At 45.7% G+C, this 16,687-nt stretch overlaps 1 protein-coding gene across 1 annotated transcript; it reads right to left on the bottom strand.

Moving 5' to 3' along the window:
• Positions 1-8,907: 8,907 nt before the first annotated feature.
• Positions 8,908-14,673, bottom strand: LOC124693025. The gene is made up of 4 exons (XM_047226470.1): positions 10,538-14,673; positions 10,242-10,454; positions 10,030-10,154; positions 8,908-9,721 (listed from the first exon to the last, which is right to left on the bottom strand). The coding sequence occupies exons 1-4, from the start codon at positions 12,196-12,198 to the stop codon at positions 9,201-9,203; spliced, it is 2,520 nt and encodes an 839-aa protein (XP_047082426.1). The 5' UTR covers positions 12,199-14,673; the 3' UTR covers positions 8,908-9,200.
• Between the last annotated feature and the right edge of the window lie 2,014 nt (positions 14,674-16,687).

Here is a 16,687-nt window from a genome sequence, read left to right on the forward strand (position 1 = left end):
ATGCTTTAACCCAGCTTTCCTCATCCGAAGAGATTTTCTGGCGGGATCACTCGAAGGCTTCGGCTGTTGCAAAATTTCAGGATCGGGTCCAACAAGTCCACCAATTCTTTGATAAGTGTTATAAATCTATGAGGGTGGTTTGGAAGACAATGTTTCCTTTGAATGCAGTTCCCCCCACGCTTTTGACTTTGATGTCCGAGTTTGGAAACGCCAAGAAGGTTCGGGATTTGGTGCGAGCTCAAGTTTTCGCGAGGGGCCAAGTGTACGCTTGCCCTTGTGCTTGCTCGTTATCCCTCGGCATGTTTTCTATCTATCGCCAACGCAACCGGTGATTTTGAAGAACTGTACCCGAAGGTTTTAGTGCCCGCCAACATAATTGTCGACAGGCTTGAGGAGGAGTCAAATATACCTGAAGAAAGGGAAACTCCGCAAGGGTGACGTTAGGGTGTAAGGTTATTTTTGTAAAATGAATTGCATTGGCTAATCCATCCAAGTGTTAGGATTGTTAAGCCGAAACTTATTAGTTGGTAAATACATGAATATGTACTTTTACCGTGCCGTTGGCAAATTTTTGAAGGAGCAAATCTTAGTTGCCCGTTATATGCATGTATACTTGGTTGGTCGGCAAATCATTATGAGTGATCAGCTCGTGTTGCGGGTTTTGCTAAACTCGTTGTATGCGCAACTTTGCTTTCAACCGATTGTAAGTTTCGACAGTCACCCCCGAATATTTCGGGTGCAATGGTTCTGCCAATGAGCCCGTTGTTCTTTGATATTTCCATAAGTGAAATATCGAATGTGGGTTGTTTTATGTTTTCCAAACTCTTGCTTTTTGCGGCACTCGTAGAGGCATCTGAAGCAGAGGGAAGGATTAATGTCCTTGTTTTTCTTGCACACTCGTAGAAGTTTTTCCCTTGGGGCGCAATCTTCTGCCGCGCGTTACGTTGTACCGTTACTTGTAAGCAAGGTTCACGGTGGCGCGGTCATAGATGCTTTAAATTACTGCAATGCTTAACAAGAATTGAAACTTAAGTGCTCATTGATAGGATAAATACGAAACTAGAGGGCGAAAAAGGGAGGCCTCGTGTAAAGTAAAGGGAAAAAATTTAAAGACTAAGGAAGTGCTTTATCAAGGAAGGGGTTCTTCTCATCTTCGACAGCATCTTCTGATTTCTTCGTCATGCTAGTGGTTGCTGCAGCGTTGTTGATTTCGCCAGGGGCTTGGGCAGTGGTTGTCAGTGTCTTGCTGTCTCCTATGCCTTCTGTGCCATCAACTGCCGAACCTTTTGCTGCCGAGGCTTCTGCTGCCGAAGCTTCCGCTGGCGAAGTTTTAAGGGCAAGAGCGGCTGGCTTCTTCTTGGTTTCCCTGATATCTTTTTCCTCCTTGATTTCACGTAATGACAGCTTGGGTAAGGGGTCGACGATTTCTTGCTGTGACCCGAACTTTGCAGCAATCCTCTGAAAGTCGCGATCACAATTGTCCGAGCGTGAAAAACTTCCATAGATCGTGATGTTTGTCCCGTTGTTCCCAGTGCATTTTCAGCTTGAGGTATGCATAATGCGGCACAGCCATGAACTTGGCATACGCTGGTCTCCCGAGTATAGCGTGATACTGTGACTCCCAGTTCACCACTTCAAACTCGATCTTTTCCTTCCTGAAATTGTCGGCTCTGCCGAAGATAACATTCAGGTAGACTTTGCCAAGAGAGTAGCCCGGTGCGGTTGGAAGGATCCCATGGAAGCAGGTGTCTGTTTCTTCCAGCATCCTCATAGTGATCCCCATACTTCTGATTGTGTCGACGAATATCAGATTTAGCCCGCTTCCACCGTCCATGAAGACTTTACTCATCTTGAACCCCCCAATTTGTGCTTCGACTACCAAGGCAGCGTGTCCTGGTTTTGGTATGGTCGTCGGGTGATCTGCTTGACTGAACGTAATGTTCTGAGAAGACCACTCGACATACTCGGGGATGTTTGCCATGATGCTTTCTGCCAAGTTGATCTCTCGGGTGAGCTTTTTCATCTCCCTTTTCGAAACACCTGTCCTGTGGATCATGCTCATCTGCCCACGTGGTGGTGGGAATGCCTCGTTGGGTTGATGAGGTTGAGCCTGCTGGACTTGATGCTGCGGTGGAGGTGGGGGTGGCGGTGGTAGCTGTTGCTGGCCTGACTGCTGGATGAGTTTGTGCATGTCTAGGAACTGCCGACAGTCCCTGAGCAGGTGACTCGACTTCGTTTTGCCGTCCTTGGAATCGACATACGAATGCAGGTAACAAGGGGCGTTGATCTGCTCAGCGTAGGGTAATTCAGGAGTCCTCTGCTGTCGTGGTTTATAGTTGCCACGGTTTCCAGAGTTGTCCCGATTACCGTCGTGTCGATCGTCTCGATCGTCCTATCGATCGGAATATCCTGCGGCTACCAGATTGTTATCATCATAATTGCGGTTCTTCCTTATTTTGTGACGATCCCTTCGGCCACCCGAGTCGTGCTTCGGCTGGTCATCGTCTTCGTCGTCACTGCGCTGTCGTGGCCTTCGTACATTGTCCTCGCCATCAGCCCAACTGTTGGCGATTTCCATTAACTTGGTTATAGTTTTTGGCTTTTTGCGCCCGAGTTCTTCTATGTAGCTCTCCCGCTGAACGCCATCGCTGAAAGCGTCGATTGCTCTGTCGACAGATACGTCTTCGGCAGCGATTCGGAGTTTTGTGAATCTCCCGATGTATGAACGCATCGACTCCTTCGCTACGTCGGCAATTCCGCAACTCTTCGATCCCAACGGGCCTCTTGTATGTTGCCCGGAAATTGGCAACGAAGGCATCTACTAGGTCGTCCCATGATTTAACGGAACCTTTCGGCAGCCCCTTAGCCAGGCTCGCGCTGAATCCTTCAAGTAGAGCTGTAAGCATTGCATTGCTGCTATCTGGTTTCCTTTGTGCAGGATCACAGTCTGCAGGTAGTCGTATATCCAGGATCTTGGTTCTTGCTGCCCATCGTACTTGGCAGCGTCGGTAGGGGTAGGCTTGAACTTTTTGGGCGGCATCGTTTCACGGATTTTGTAACTTAGACAGGCGGCTCCTCTGAGCTCGCCGTCGTACTCCTGATCTTCATCCGAAGAATCGCTATCGTTGTCCTTCCTAGCGGCGCGTCGTCGCCTTGCTTTGTCGATCTTGCTCTGGGTAATTTCGTCCCGAGCATCTCTCGCATGATGTTTCGAACCACTGCCTTGTACCGTGGTCTTTTCCTTTTGCGGGACTAGGTTGTTCCCCAATATCGCGAGACTCTCCAGGGCACCTCGATGAGCTTGAGCCATGGATCCTTCGGGGCGCTGGTTGATGAGGTATGCGGAGAGGTTGGCCGTTGCTCCTGCAACGGTTTTCGGCCGTGGCATGCCGGCGATATCCATAGTCATAAAGGATTTAGTCAGATTCGACGTTATTTCTCTGGCGTCATCTTCCGAAAGCCTGGATAGTCTCGACCGGTGCTTGCCTGTTCCCTGAGTGTTTCGGGAGGCACTCCCTTGCGAGCCCCTTCGCCGTTCACTGGATCGATCTGCCGCAGATAGGCGTCTCTCGAGGGTGGCTTGCTCTTTCGACAGGTGCTCCTGGTTTTTCTCTAGTATAGAGCGATAAGCGTTGAGGGTTCCAACCGAAGTTCCTGCGGGGAGCGGTGTGTTGTTGAGTACTGCTGCCCTTGCTGCTGCCCACTCCTCATCCGCGATGGTGTAATCGCTATCGCGGTTCTTGGCACTCGTTTTCAAAACTTGCCCTTCTACCGGAACAGGGAGTATGGTCCTCGTCTCCTCCGCGCCTTGTGTTTCCCGTGTTATTGGCGACATAAACCTGATGGTGTGCCGTTCTTCGGGTGGTTCCCTGGATGATGCCGTCGTCGATACTTGTCCTCTCCCGATGAATACTGGGCGTTGCAGATGAACGGCGTGTCGCTCGATCCCAGCCCGTGCCTGGTGTCGCAGTTCAAGCAGTAGTACGAAGTTAATTCCGAAGATGTGGGATCGTCAGACCCTACCGACATGGAGGACGCCGAGCGGGGAGTCGAGGGCACGGGTGAGCACGTCGATCCTGTCAGACCAGCCGATAGGTCGTGTGACGATGACGCGCTTGAACTAGTGGATCCGGAAGTGGGGGATTCCAGCAATCGAAGGATTCCTTCTGCGTTGACGTTGTAGTGGACGCTGCCGAAGGTCATCTCCATGTTTCCTTGTAGATCTGAAAAGTTCGAGCGGGAGGAATCGCTGTGTGGAGTAAACTCGTAGGAGCCGAATCGAATCGGGCTTCCCAGGATTGGTGATGATGGTGTCGATGAAGTCGCTGATGAAGTCGCTGGCGAAGCCGCTGGTGTCATGATTGGATCTGCCGATGACCGATCTTGTGCCGACACGGTCCCCACAGATGGCGCCAATTGTCGAGGGTACTCCTCGCCAATGCCCTCCGATAGGGGCTTAGGGTTGATGGAATCATGCAAGCTGACACGAGACATCGGTTCACAGACAAGCGGGGAGAGCAATTTACCCAGGTTCGGGGCCCTCGATGAGGTAAAACCCTTACGTCCTGCCTGTCTGTTCTTGATTATGATGACAATGGGTTACAATGGGGTGCCGAATAGTTTGGCTGAGATCTCGTCGAGATGGTTATTGCTAGGGTGACCTAGCTCTAAGATTTTGCTGGCTAAGATTGCTAAGGTTGTTCGCGTGTCCCTCGGCAGCCCCTCTCCTGGCCTTTATATAGGAGGCCAGGTCTCAAGAGGTCTCACCGAGCACGGCTAGGTTTACAATAGTTTTAGATCCGATCTTTCCTTGTTCGATCGCTTCCTTGTCTTGCCCGTCAAGGAACCTTCTGGTGCGCCGTCCTAGTGGCCCATCTCGTCTCCAGGTATCTTCATGGGCCTCCAATTAGACAATACAAGATAGGGTAATGCGGGTTACCCGAAGGGTAGTGCCCACGTCATCAGCTTCGGAATATCAGCGAGAATAACTTCGACAAAGCCCGCTTGGTTTTTTGCATAAGACCTTGGACTTAGTTATTGGAGTCAGTGGTAAGCGAAAGGGCGTCAGACATTGAATCCTCCCGAAGCTTGCGGGCACGGTTGATAGGCATATCGGCAGCGTCTGGGAAAAACGCGAATAAGCAATCCAGAAGATAGTATTAAAAAAATGCCGTGCACTAAGCAAAAAGAAACTTACTCAGCAAGTTCGTGATGGATTCTCGGAGAGCGCCTTCTTTTTCATCGGCTGCGATAGCAGCTTCGCGTCTGGCCTCTTGTTCGTCTTTCATCTTCTTCTCCAGCTTCTTCAGCTCATCTTTTAGCAGGATGTTCTCGTTCTGAGCATCGGCTGTAAGCCTGTTGGCTTCCAACACTTGATCAGCCGAAGTCTTGATGGCCTTACGAAGCTGAGCGTTTTCCAATTCTAGGCAGGTAAATTGATCAGCGAAATCTACCACGACGTCAACTGTGGCAAAAATCGGCAGCAAGAAAGAAGACGAAGAGATGTGATAAAATCTCAGTTAACGCTTAAATCCAGAAATTAATCATAGAAGAATGTCGAGCTGAATAGTTTACTTACATGATCACGAGCAATTGTAGGAACGGAGGCGCTGGCAGAAGGGTTAACCTTCGACACAGGAACCTTCGCCACAGTCATCCTTGGAGGTGGCGTTGGATCAGCAGGCGACAGATTTGACTCCTTAGCTGACTCGGTTCTTCCGGAAAATAATTTAGCCCTCTTTGCGAGAGGGACTTCATCGTCATCGTCAGAGCTGCTTGAAAACAAGAACACGCATTAGACGAATTGAAAGAAACTGGCTACAAAGGAAAAAGTGGAGACTCTCAGATCCAAGTCATCTTCGGCAGCGAAGAGGCCTGTCGAGCTCTTTGCAGCTGGGGGGGGGGCGACGCAGTTTCATCGGCATCATCATCTTGTCCGCTAGGACTCGATTCAGCAGTTGTCATTAAGTCTTCATTGATCCTCCTACGCCGCATAGCCCTAGTACGAGCATCTTCTTCGGGGGCTTCGTCCCCCTGGATGTCGCTATCCTCGAGAGCATGCTGCCCATCTTCGGTTTCCTCCGAATCGTCATCATCCTCTAGCTCTACCCCACTTTCGAGTGTAGGAGGATAACACTGAGCAACGGTGGAATCCTGTCGACAGATAAAAAAGTTATTAAAAGTTCGGATGAGGAAATAGAAACAACCCTTGAAGCAAATGGAAAGAAAATTACCTCGACTGGAAGGTGTTTAAGATCAAAAGGAGGGCGGGCCGAAGTCAGGACAATATTGTCCTTCTGGCTGAGACGAGTAAGGCGCCGCACCTCGTCACATAGTTCTTCGTCAGACAGGTCGACTAAGCTGGCCCTCGACTTATCTTCTTTGCCGGTGTACATCCATAGCTGATGAGGACGAGACATCAATGGTTGCACCCGACGTTTTAGGAATACTGAGACCACCTCAGTGCCACACATTTTCAGACCTTCTGCACTCTTCAGGTCTAAAACCTTTTCATACAGTTGATCAGCTATGGCACTTTCTTCGGCAGTCAAGGTGTTCCGCAAGGATTTCTTCGGCGTAGCCACTGAGACATCTTCGAACAAAGGCAAATTGGAGCGCCGTACAGGTCCTGAAATGTCTCGAAGATAGAACCATTTTTGTCGCCAGCCCTAGACCGATTCTTTCATCGTGTAGTCGAAGTAATTGACCTCTTTTCTAACGACAAAGCCGACGCCGCCAACAATGGGGGGGCCATCGTTGCCATTGTGGTGTTTGACGTGGAAGATCTTCCTCCACAAGCCCCAATGGGGGTCGATGCCAAGGAAGGCCTCGCACAGAGTGATGAAGATAGAGAGATGAAGAATGAAATTAGGGGTCAGCTGCCAGAGCTGGATCCCGTAGAAGAAAAGAAGGGAGCGAAGGAATTCGTTGGCAGGAAGAGAAAGCCCACGAAACAGGAAGGCGACGAACATAACAGTAAAGCCTTTAGGAGGCTTTGGGCGAGAGGATGAACCTGGGAGGCGGATGTCAAGATCGGCAGATGAGATGAAGCCGAGCGTGCGTAGCCTGTTCACATCACGGTTGGAGATGGTGGAGGCGCACCAATCACGGCTGACCTTGCCAGCGCCCGAGGCAGCACCTGGTTCTGTGGTTCCCTTCTTCTTGCCCATGGTGCTTGAGTTCCTGAGAGAAGGAACAATGGCGAGGGAGGAAACTGAGGAGGAAGACGAGTAGTATGGAGGCGTAAAAAGTGAAAATGGTGAAAGGTCCTTTATTTATAGCGATGACTGTTGGAAAATCGTGGCCATAACTCCAGCAATCGTGGGGAGGTGGACGGGGATCCAATCATACACGTGTCCAAGTAAGAAAAATGAAACCGGCGGCCCATTACTCCCACTACGCGTGGAAATCGAGGAGGCGCCTCGGTCAATGCACAAGCACTAGTCATTTCCTAATTGACCGCGCAGAAGTAGGGTGGGCCCGTCAGGTCATGTCCTATCAATCAAACCGCATCAGTGGCTACGTCATCAGTGATGTCATGAGAGGTATCGGCTCCGCATGAAGCATCCGAAGGAAATTAAAAACTATCGAGTGAATCGGCTCGAGTCTACACACGTATGCAAGCATCCGTGCCTAGACTCGGGGGCTACTCCCATCGGGAGCGCTGGACGCGCACCCGATAGAATTTAGACTCGAAGGCTTTCTTACTGATGATTTGGACTTAGAAGAAAAACTGGAATATTTGAGTGGTTTGAACTGAGTCTGCACTCGGTTGCAAGCATCCGCGCCCAGACTTAGGGGCTACTCCCATCGGGAGCGCTGAACGCGCACCAGATAAAAGTTATGGACTCGGAGAAGAATTTGTGTGGTCCAAAATCATGCCCGGGGACTTGATTCTGTGTAGGGTAACGTTGTTTTGCCATCGGTAGTTAACCGGCAAAGCTGGACACGTTACTCGATATCCTTTACGTACTAAACCTTAATTGAAAGTATTAAAAGTCCCGATATAAATGTATCGGGTGATCTTGGGAAATTGCAGAGAACTTCGAATTAAGAAAATATTCTAGTACAACTTGAGTCTATGCACGGTTGCAAGCATCCGTACCTAGACTCGGGGGCGACAGAAGACATGCTTTTAGTCCCTGCCCGAAGTATCTTCGGCCAGTCTCGGGGGCTACTGATGTGGGCATTACCCTTCGGGTAACTAATGTTGCACTACCTCTTGCGGCCCAACCAGGGGTCCATGAAGGTACTCGATGGCCAGGTGGGCCGCTACGTCGGTTCCTAAGAAGAATTTTTGAAGAACAAGACAAGAAGACGAAGAATATAAGAAAAGTTTAGACCTAGGACTCTTTGTAACCTAGTCGTACCCGGACAGATCTCTCGAGACCTGGCTCCCAATATAAGGGCCAAGAGAGTGACTGCCGAGGGACACACGCAATCATAGTAATCATAGCCACCACAAGTCTAGAGCTAGGTCATCGCAGAACTTAGTCTCTCGACAAAATCATAGCCGAAACCTTCGGCACCCCATTGTAACCCAATATTTTCATAATCAAGATCAGACAGGCATGATGTAAGGTTTTTAGCTCATCGACAACCTCCAACCTGGGTAAATCGCTCTCCCCGCTTGTTTGATAACCGATGTCTCGTGTCAGCCTACAGGATTCCATCTACCCTAAGCCTCAAACGGAAGGCATTGCCGAGAAGTACCCTCGACACCAGTGGTGCAGAAAATAGATGCAGCCTATCAAACACGCCCTAAGATAGCTCTCCTATAGATAAGGTAGGAGACGGATTGCAAATTCTAAACTACCAAATACATGCACACATAATATATCTCTAACAACCATGATACGCAAAGTAATACCGTTGAACGAAAAGCAACAAAAAACAAGCTAGAGTGCTAGCGTGGGAATATGTGCATGGATTTCAGGCAAATTTTAACTAGTGCAACGCATAGCCAGGGAAACATTTGACCTCTACTAAACTAGTAGAAAAGAACTAGGGATACAGTACTGACCACAACACTACCAGGAAAGCAAAAGCCTGAACTTCTTTGCAAAGGTGGTGCACGCAAAGGTCGACCAAGCTTGAGGACCAACTCAACTTCTTTGCCTGTTACAAAACGTCCAGCAGAACTGAAGACTTCGCCGAGAACAGCTGAAGGCCAAGATCACCTTTACACCATGGCGACACGTTCATGACGAGCTCGGTTGTGGCATCTTGTCCGCCTCTCTACCACTTGCTGCTGCCGGGCCAAGACCTGACCCTATCATCTCCCCACGCATTGCAACGACTACAGCGCCTTCACGTTGCAACTCTTGGATGAATTGCTCGATTCTTGGACCCTGCTGAACCACAAAACCAAATATTGCTCCTGTAGAAACAGCCAAGCTCGAGTGGGTATGTCCATGGTTTGCAGACGTTGTAGCATCCATAGTTGGATCTCTAGTAGCAGGACTCTGGGTGTTGGCTCTAGCCAAAGAGGGATTCTGTTCCTGCTCCATACCTTGCACCTCCGATTCTTCTGGAGCTTCAAGTCCACCGTCCATGTTTAACCCAGTAAGATGGTGAACTTCTTTGCTCACACTGCAATGTGAAGCAAGCTGTTCTCCAATCTCCTGTGCACAGTGTCTTCTCCCATGTTGCGCTTCCACTGTGGCAACCTTACTTTTTCTGCGCTTGAACACCGCCCACAGGTATGGTTTCCCTTGGAAGGCTGCAATAGAAGAAGAGAGCATGGTAAATCACTTAACAGATGAGCCAAATATTACAATGTAGTGAAAGTCAGTCATGCCGGTAGATGAAAAATTATATTATTTCTTAAGGATGATTAGTATAGCTACACTAGAATACAAATGCTCAAATATTACAATGTAGTGAAAGTAAGTCATACTGGTTGATGAAAAATTATATTATTTCTTAAGGATGATTAGTATAGCTACACTAGAATACAAATGCTGCTAGAAATCAGGAACAGGACATTTCTGGGACAAATATATTTTTAGATAATAATAGAATACATACTTTTGTGTTGCTCAGGCAGTAGAATAGAAGGAAATATGAGCATCTCAGCTTCGGCAATAACAGCTTGTAAGATCATATCATTCTCCACAAGTTCCTTAACTAGTTGATCCAGGTCTGCATCTTGCCTAAGGACAAAAGTCAGAACTATTTGATTCTATATGGTGAAATAGGTAGAGGTGATGCAAATTGATCTTAGACAGTAAGCAAGGTACCTCATTTTGCAGGGCAAGAAATACAAAGCAATGTTGTCATCAGTGGGCCTTGATGCCTCAAAGCTCTTAGGCCAAGCCTCCAACCTAGGAAGCTTAGTTACTACAATCTCTTGCTGCAAGGATTCTGCCAGGTTCCACGCCTCCTCACAGCATTTGGTTGACAAATGTGCAGCCAATGAAATATTTTTGTTGCTGCTTATATTAATGGTTCCGCTGTTGAATAAACAAACATAAAATTAGCATACAGGTTAAGTATCGATGGCACTTGGCATTGGAAAAGAAAACATATGTTTTACCTCCAAACGTGTTCATCTATGGGCAGGGAACCATACTGTTGCAGCATTAAAGATGCAGACAGAAATGGACTAGAGACTTCGGTAGAACATTCCTTCACAACAACCGTTTCTTTTGTCAATCTAGCAGTACCAATCTCAACACCTGCCCGATTTTGATCACCATCCTCGTCGTCTTCGTAGTCAATGAGAATAAGTTTTCTTCTACTTTTTTTTGGCCTACAGCTAGCAGGTTCTTCACTATCATTGTCTTCATGTGTCTTAGGGTTCTCTTCCGGCAATTGTTCTGTCCTTTTCCTCGAGTTTCCACTAATGTCTCCACCATCTTCTACAAGCCTAATGCTTTGATCTTTAAGTTGAATGGAGGAGTCCATTGCTTCGGTAAATCCAGCGGTACCTTTTTCAGCACATATAAGATTTTGAGCATTGTCATCATCCTCGTCATCTCCATTTGTTATAAATTTCCTTATGTTCTTCGACCTTCGAATCTCAACTTCACTATCTTCACCGTCCTCATGTGTCTCGAGCTTCTCCTCCATCCACGTTCTCTTAATCTTGTCTTCATCAGTTCCTCCATCCTCCGAAAGGCCAATGCTCAGCCTTTTAGTATCAAGTTGAATGTTCTTTCCCATTGATTTCGCATGTTCCTCCTGGTTGCTAACCATGCATGGTACCTCGACCATTTGGCAACTTGAGAGGTTCTTACCAAGTAAGGAAACACGACGGATTGCCGTGTTGGCTTGGCTACCCTTAGACTTTAAGCTAGGATTCGAAGTTTCTATCACCATCGGGATATCTTCTTTTTGAACTTCATCATTCACAATTCGTGATGTAATCCTCGATTTGCGTAACATGGATGATGGGTGCAATACATTTGAAATACCTAACCTAGAACTTGAGTCATCCTTCAACACCGAGGAAATTCCATCCCTAAGACGAGAGGGCCGAGACTTCAACGACTCGTTGTTCCTCCCCAAAGAAAGCATGCCATTGTTTGGCTTCTTAATTTTCATTGGAAGAGAAACCATGTGATTGTTCATCTTTGAGGAAGAAGAGCTAGGCATCTCGATATTCTCTAACGGAGAGGCTTCGTTGCTATTGTTTAGCCTTGAGGAAGTGGTCCTAGGCTTCTCAATATTCTTGAATGGAATGGCACCACCATTTGTATTCTTTTTCGGAGAATACCCGTGGTTCTTTGGCCTTGAGGAAGATGGCGTAGATTTCTCTACATCATTTTGCAAATGAACAATCCCATTGTTCGGACTTGAAGAAGACTTCGCAGTTCTCCCAAAAGAAACCACACCATTGTTTGGCTCTAAGGAATAGTGCCTAGAAATCTCACTATTCTTCCGGGCAATCCGTGAGGAAGAGGGCATAGATTTGCCGATATTCTCATGTGAAGATTTAATTCCATTGCTTGGTGTAGAGGAACAAGTCAAGTTATTTGTGTGAGGCACTGACATAACATGACTAGTCTTTCTTTTGGAAAGATGATCATCACCTTGCCTACCACCATTGTTATATGTCCTTGGCATCGATACCCTATAATATTGTCGAGTTTTGTTTAACTGTTTGCGACACTTTTTCATGAGTTCACTTGGTTGCTTCTTCATGGAGGGCTTTCGCATTCTTGGACAAAAGCCATGGCCACCATTGTTTCTCATCTTGATGAGAATAAACTAGGTGATAACCTTAATTTATTTTAACACGAAGACAATAGACAAATGTTCAAAGCCACAAATGTGTCCAAGCAATATCTACAACAAAAACATAAGCTCACACATAAATACAATCATTTACAAAAGATAAATTGTCTATAAAAAATTAACTTTTTGGTAGAGTCTCTTAGATGGCTTCATATATAAGCTATTTTATGCAAGACAATAAGAAATATTTGAGTAGATTTCACTTCAACCAAGTATCTACAACAAAATGATAAACTAACAAAAAATCATTTTATAAGTAAAATTGTATATAAATAAGGACACGGTGTTTTTGTTCATAGGTGTAATTCCTTAGTGTATCTTAGCTCACAAAAGTTTTGCATGAAAAAACATTTTGCTTGCCCATGTAAATACGACAAAAAATGTCTCGTGGAAAGCTATTTTGGAGCATTGGAAATTGTTTTTCTTTGCATAGGCCACAAAAATATAATTTTTTTTGCAAAACTTCGTGTGCAAGCATAAAATGTTTGCAGGTAAAACCCAATATTTTCCAAAAAAAAATATACATTTTGAGATATGTTTGTCCGGCAGCGAGTGCATCTACACCAATGAGCCAAAATGAATTTCCATATAATTAATGAAATTCTTGCTATGATTTGTTAGATAGCTTCAAATATAGGTTATTTTATTAAAGACAGTATGAACTTTTGAGTAGATTCCACTTCAACCAAATATCTTAGGTGATGTGATTTAAAAGTTGAGTAGATTGCACATTGTCAATGTTTTGTCAAAGTCCTCGCAAGAAAAGGTGATGTAAGACAAAATGTAAAACTCTTTATTAGGGCACACAAAAATTTGTACTTTATGTGAGCGTTTTTTTTTTTGAAAGGAATATGGTAGGGGAAGCCCCTACAGTGATTTTGTTTTTAAATAATAAGAACCCAAATTCGCGTCGCTGGAGACTTGAACCTAGGTGGCTGGGTCGTACATCCACTTCCCTAACCAAGTGTCAAGTGTGCTAGGCTCACATCTTATGTGCCATCTATTATGTGCCACATCACCATATGGGTTGAGCTCCAACCCTTCACTTTATATGGGCTCTTTCAATTACAAATTATCAAATCCATCATAAAGCTAAAAGATGACCCAATTTGATATAACGAAAAAAAGATAGCCTCAAATTAAAAAAATATTTACATAGTAAGAGCTTATGTTATTCATAAGCTCCAAACATTGTCTAAATTTCTAGTTAATTTGCAAAATTCCTAATTACTCCTCCATCCTCTAATTGGTGGACGTTTAATTTCAAAATTTATACATAAAAAAGTGTACCTGTCTCTTTTCAATGAACTTTAAAGTAGGAAAGAAATGCTTCTCTCTAATCACATAGGAATCAAGACCAATAACATTTGCACATAGTCTACTTGTTTTCTATAGGCACTTAGCTCATTGGATAAGGAGAAATTGAAGAGGTTAGAGATGGTGGATAATAATTCCCAATGCAAAATCCTTAATATGCCTTGAAAATCCAAAAGTACACTCTTTTATGGAAAGAGGAAGTACGCTAGAAATTTCAAAAGCCAAATCAGCAAGTCCAATCGAATTACAACATCAAATCAAATTAGGAAAATCATAGTTTAAATAGTCAATATGTTAGATAAAACCTTGCAATTAACTTGTTCAATAGATTCTACCAAAAATACTTAAGTTTCTATTATGCTAACCTCTGTCTCATATATGGATGTTTTGAACTAGTCTTTTTAATATACAAATTTTGAAGAATACTTGAGTTCGTACTTAAAATATATACGCATAAAAAGATTAAAATTCAAAAATGTTGTATCGAACAATGATATTTTTTTTTCTTTAAGTTTAGCTGCAAGAGAACATCCATAAGTAGGTATTTCTTTATTTTTTAAATACATAAGGATCGTTTGGATGTTTGATTTTGGGCTAGGTATTGGATATTTAGATGGATTGAGGCCCGAATTCCAGAATTGAGGGCGTTTGGATGGTCTAGGTATTCGGCATGTGCATTCAGGGCGAATATTCAGTCCAATATTTTTTGCCTGTGTGGCCCCATCTCGAATGTCTAGCTAAAGAGCTCGACATCTCCAGGTATTCGCTTGGGTCCTCTTCTCCCATGTATCAGTCGCTCGGCTGAAACCCTCGCACGGGACAAACTAATACCGTCGGCGGCTCCGCCCGCTCCTTCCTCGCCTCTAGCAATGCGGGACACCGCCGTCTACCTCCTAGCGTTTTTGCTCGCCGCCCCGCACCCTGAGAAGAGGAGCGGGGAGACAAGTACCTCGCAGGCGAGCGACATAAGCGGCGGCGTGGCAGGTAGTCTGACTTCCGCTTGTCCTGCTCCGGCGGGGCACAGCTCGGCAAGCCTCCATCCACACTGTCCTCCTTCCCAGCCTCCTCACCTTCTCTGGCTATCGCTCCCTCTTCCTAATTCACACATCGGACAACCAGGACAGCCCCTCCGCACGCACAAATCAGAGCTTGGCCATGGATTCCACACCGGCCCTCCCACCCGTCTGCCTCACCTCCACCGAAGAAGAAGTGGTGAACAGAGAGCACCGCCGCCGTTGACTTGCTCTGTCCAGGGTTCGCCGCAAACGGCAGCGAGCAACAGCCGAATGGTGTGGAAGAGCTCAGTATGTGAGGCGCGGACGACCTCCCGCCGACCAAGAAGCAGCCGGAGCACCAGCTGAGCACGTTTTTTCGCCGCTCGTGTTCTTCAATTTTTTTGGATAGGTTTAGTACTAGTGTAAATTCGTGTGTTGTTTTGTTCTAAACTATATATCGCATTCACCTTGTTCTGAACTCATGTAGTATAGGAGTACATAACTGTATAATGATCAAAGTCTCATAGAAATACAATTCATCATTTTTACCATCCAAACAACATTTAGCATTCAACTTCAATATCTAGTCTGGGTTTTGTATATCTAACACATCCAAACAGAAATATTGATATTTGCTCTCAATATCAATATCCTAGGTTTTGGACATTCAACCAAATACAATGTCTAGCTCCCCAATGCAAACATCCAAACAGAGTGTAAGGGATGTTTTGATTTGTTAATTGATGTATTTAAGCAAGCATTTAGTCTCTCAGCTCCAATCTATTTGAGAACTTTTATAAAACTCAATATGGTTCACAGAAAATGTTCTAATCAAATTTTATGAAGTTTCATTAAAGACAAAGTTATAAATTCTAATTATTTGTAATAATATAGTATATACGGTATTATAATAAAAATGTAATAAAAAGCAACAATGACAATTATATGCTACAAATCAATTAAATATAAATGTATAGACATATTTTTTATTTCACTGCAAGTTCACTATTGGTCTAAATCAGGCTTAACAATTAGTGCCACCTAGGAACCATAAAAAAGTATGAAAAAACGCATGATGCTTAAAATCAACTACATAAAGAGGCAGAAGGTATGCACCCTGAATACAAGAACACACTTAACAATATAAAGCACTTGGGAGACAAACATACATTATAATCTATCTATTTCAAGAAGTGAGTTAGTGCTCATGGCTTGCAAACATGTCTCATTAGGTAAGGCCTACATTAAACGTGGGTATGTCACATCTTCACATGCACAAGGGCTGTAGTGAACAGTGTAACATGATCCGTGAAGTATGGGATAAACCATCACTACGACGAAAGGACCAAATTTGGTTAACGTCAGCGCGCGTGTCGAAGGTACCACACTGGTGGTAACTGTGTAAACCAAAAGATGGGATCCAAGGCCACGAGCCACCAACCGGCCACAAGGCTGAAGTGAAAAGTTACTAAAAAAGAATAGTACAAATGACAACGCGTCGAGCAGGGCCGCCCTAGAGCTCAGCCCGACCCGGAGCACCACCATGCCCCCCTTGTGCACCACGTCGCTGCCCCACTCCTCCGCCTTGGAGCTCCCAGCCACGCACTTCAACAGCACCACCAAGCCCAGCCCCATCGCCGCCGATTCTCCCTTCCTCTCCTACTCCATGCCACTCAATTCCCCCCACTCAATCCACGCTTGATCCGCCAAATGTACATATGGAGGGAAGGAGCTAGGGTGTCGCCTCTGTGGTCTAGATGTGCAAACGAAGCAGCACCGGAGGAAGGGAGCTAGGGAGGGAGAAAGAAAAGATAAGAGAGAGGGGGGAAGAAGGTGGAGTGGATGGTGCAGTGCGTAGTGGGTAGTGTGTCTAGGTCATGCGTGGCCCACTTTTGCCATTGAGCGTACTACCGCCGGCGTACCCCTTTGCGCCCCGTTGCGACGCCAGTTCTAAATATATACCGCCAGGCGGGCTAAAAAGGGATCATGCCCCCATTACCACCAGCGTACCAACACTTTGGTACGCCTTACTGCCAACGTAAGTACCCAATAGCGCTAGCATACCACTTATTTGCTGCACCGGCAGTACAAATTTTGCTACAACTTATTTCCTAATAGTGCATGGATTAATCAGA

This window comes from Lolium rigidum, chromosome 1 (assembly GCF_022539505.1).
Source record: "Lolium rigidum isolate FL_2022 chromosome 1, APGP_CSIRO_Lrig_0.1, whole genome shotgun sequence".
NCBI classification, from domain to species: Eukaryota; Viridiplantae; Streptophyta; class Magnoliopsida; order Poales; family Poaceae; genus Lolium; species Lolium rigidum.

What these genes read in the sequence shown, in the direction of transcription:
- LOC124693025 (XM_047226470.1), bottom strand. Translation starts at nt 12,198, where the DNA reads ATGAGAAACAATGGTGGCCATGGCTTTTGTCCAAGAATGCGAAAGCCC. An exon ending in ATAGATGAACACGTTTGGAG is followed by an intron (nt 10,455 to 10,537) that starts GTAAAACATATG and finishes TTTATTCAACAG; the next exon opens with CGGAACCATTAATATAAGCA. An exon ending in TTCTTGCCCTGCAAAATGAG is followed by an intron (nt 10,155 to 10,241) that starts GTACCTTGCTTA and finishes TTTTGTCCTTAG; the next exon opens with GCAAGATGCAGACCTGGATC.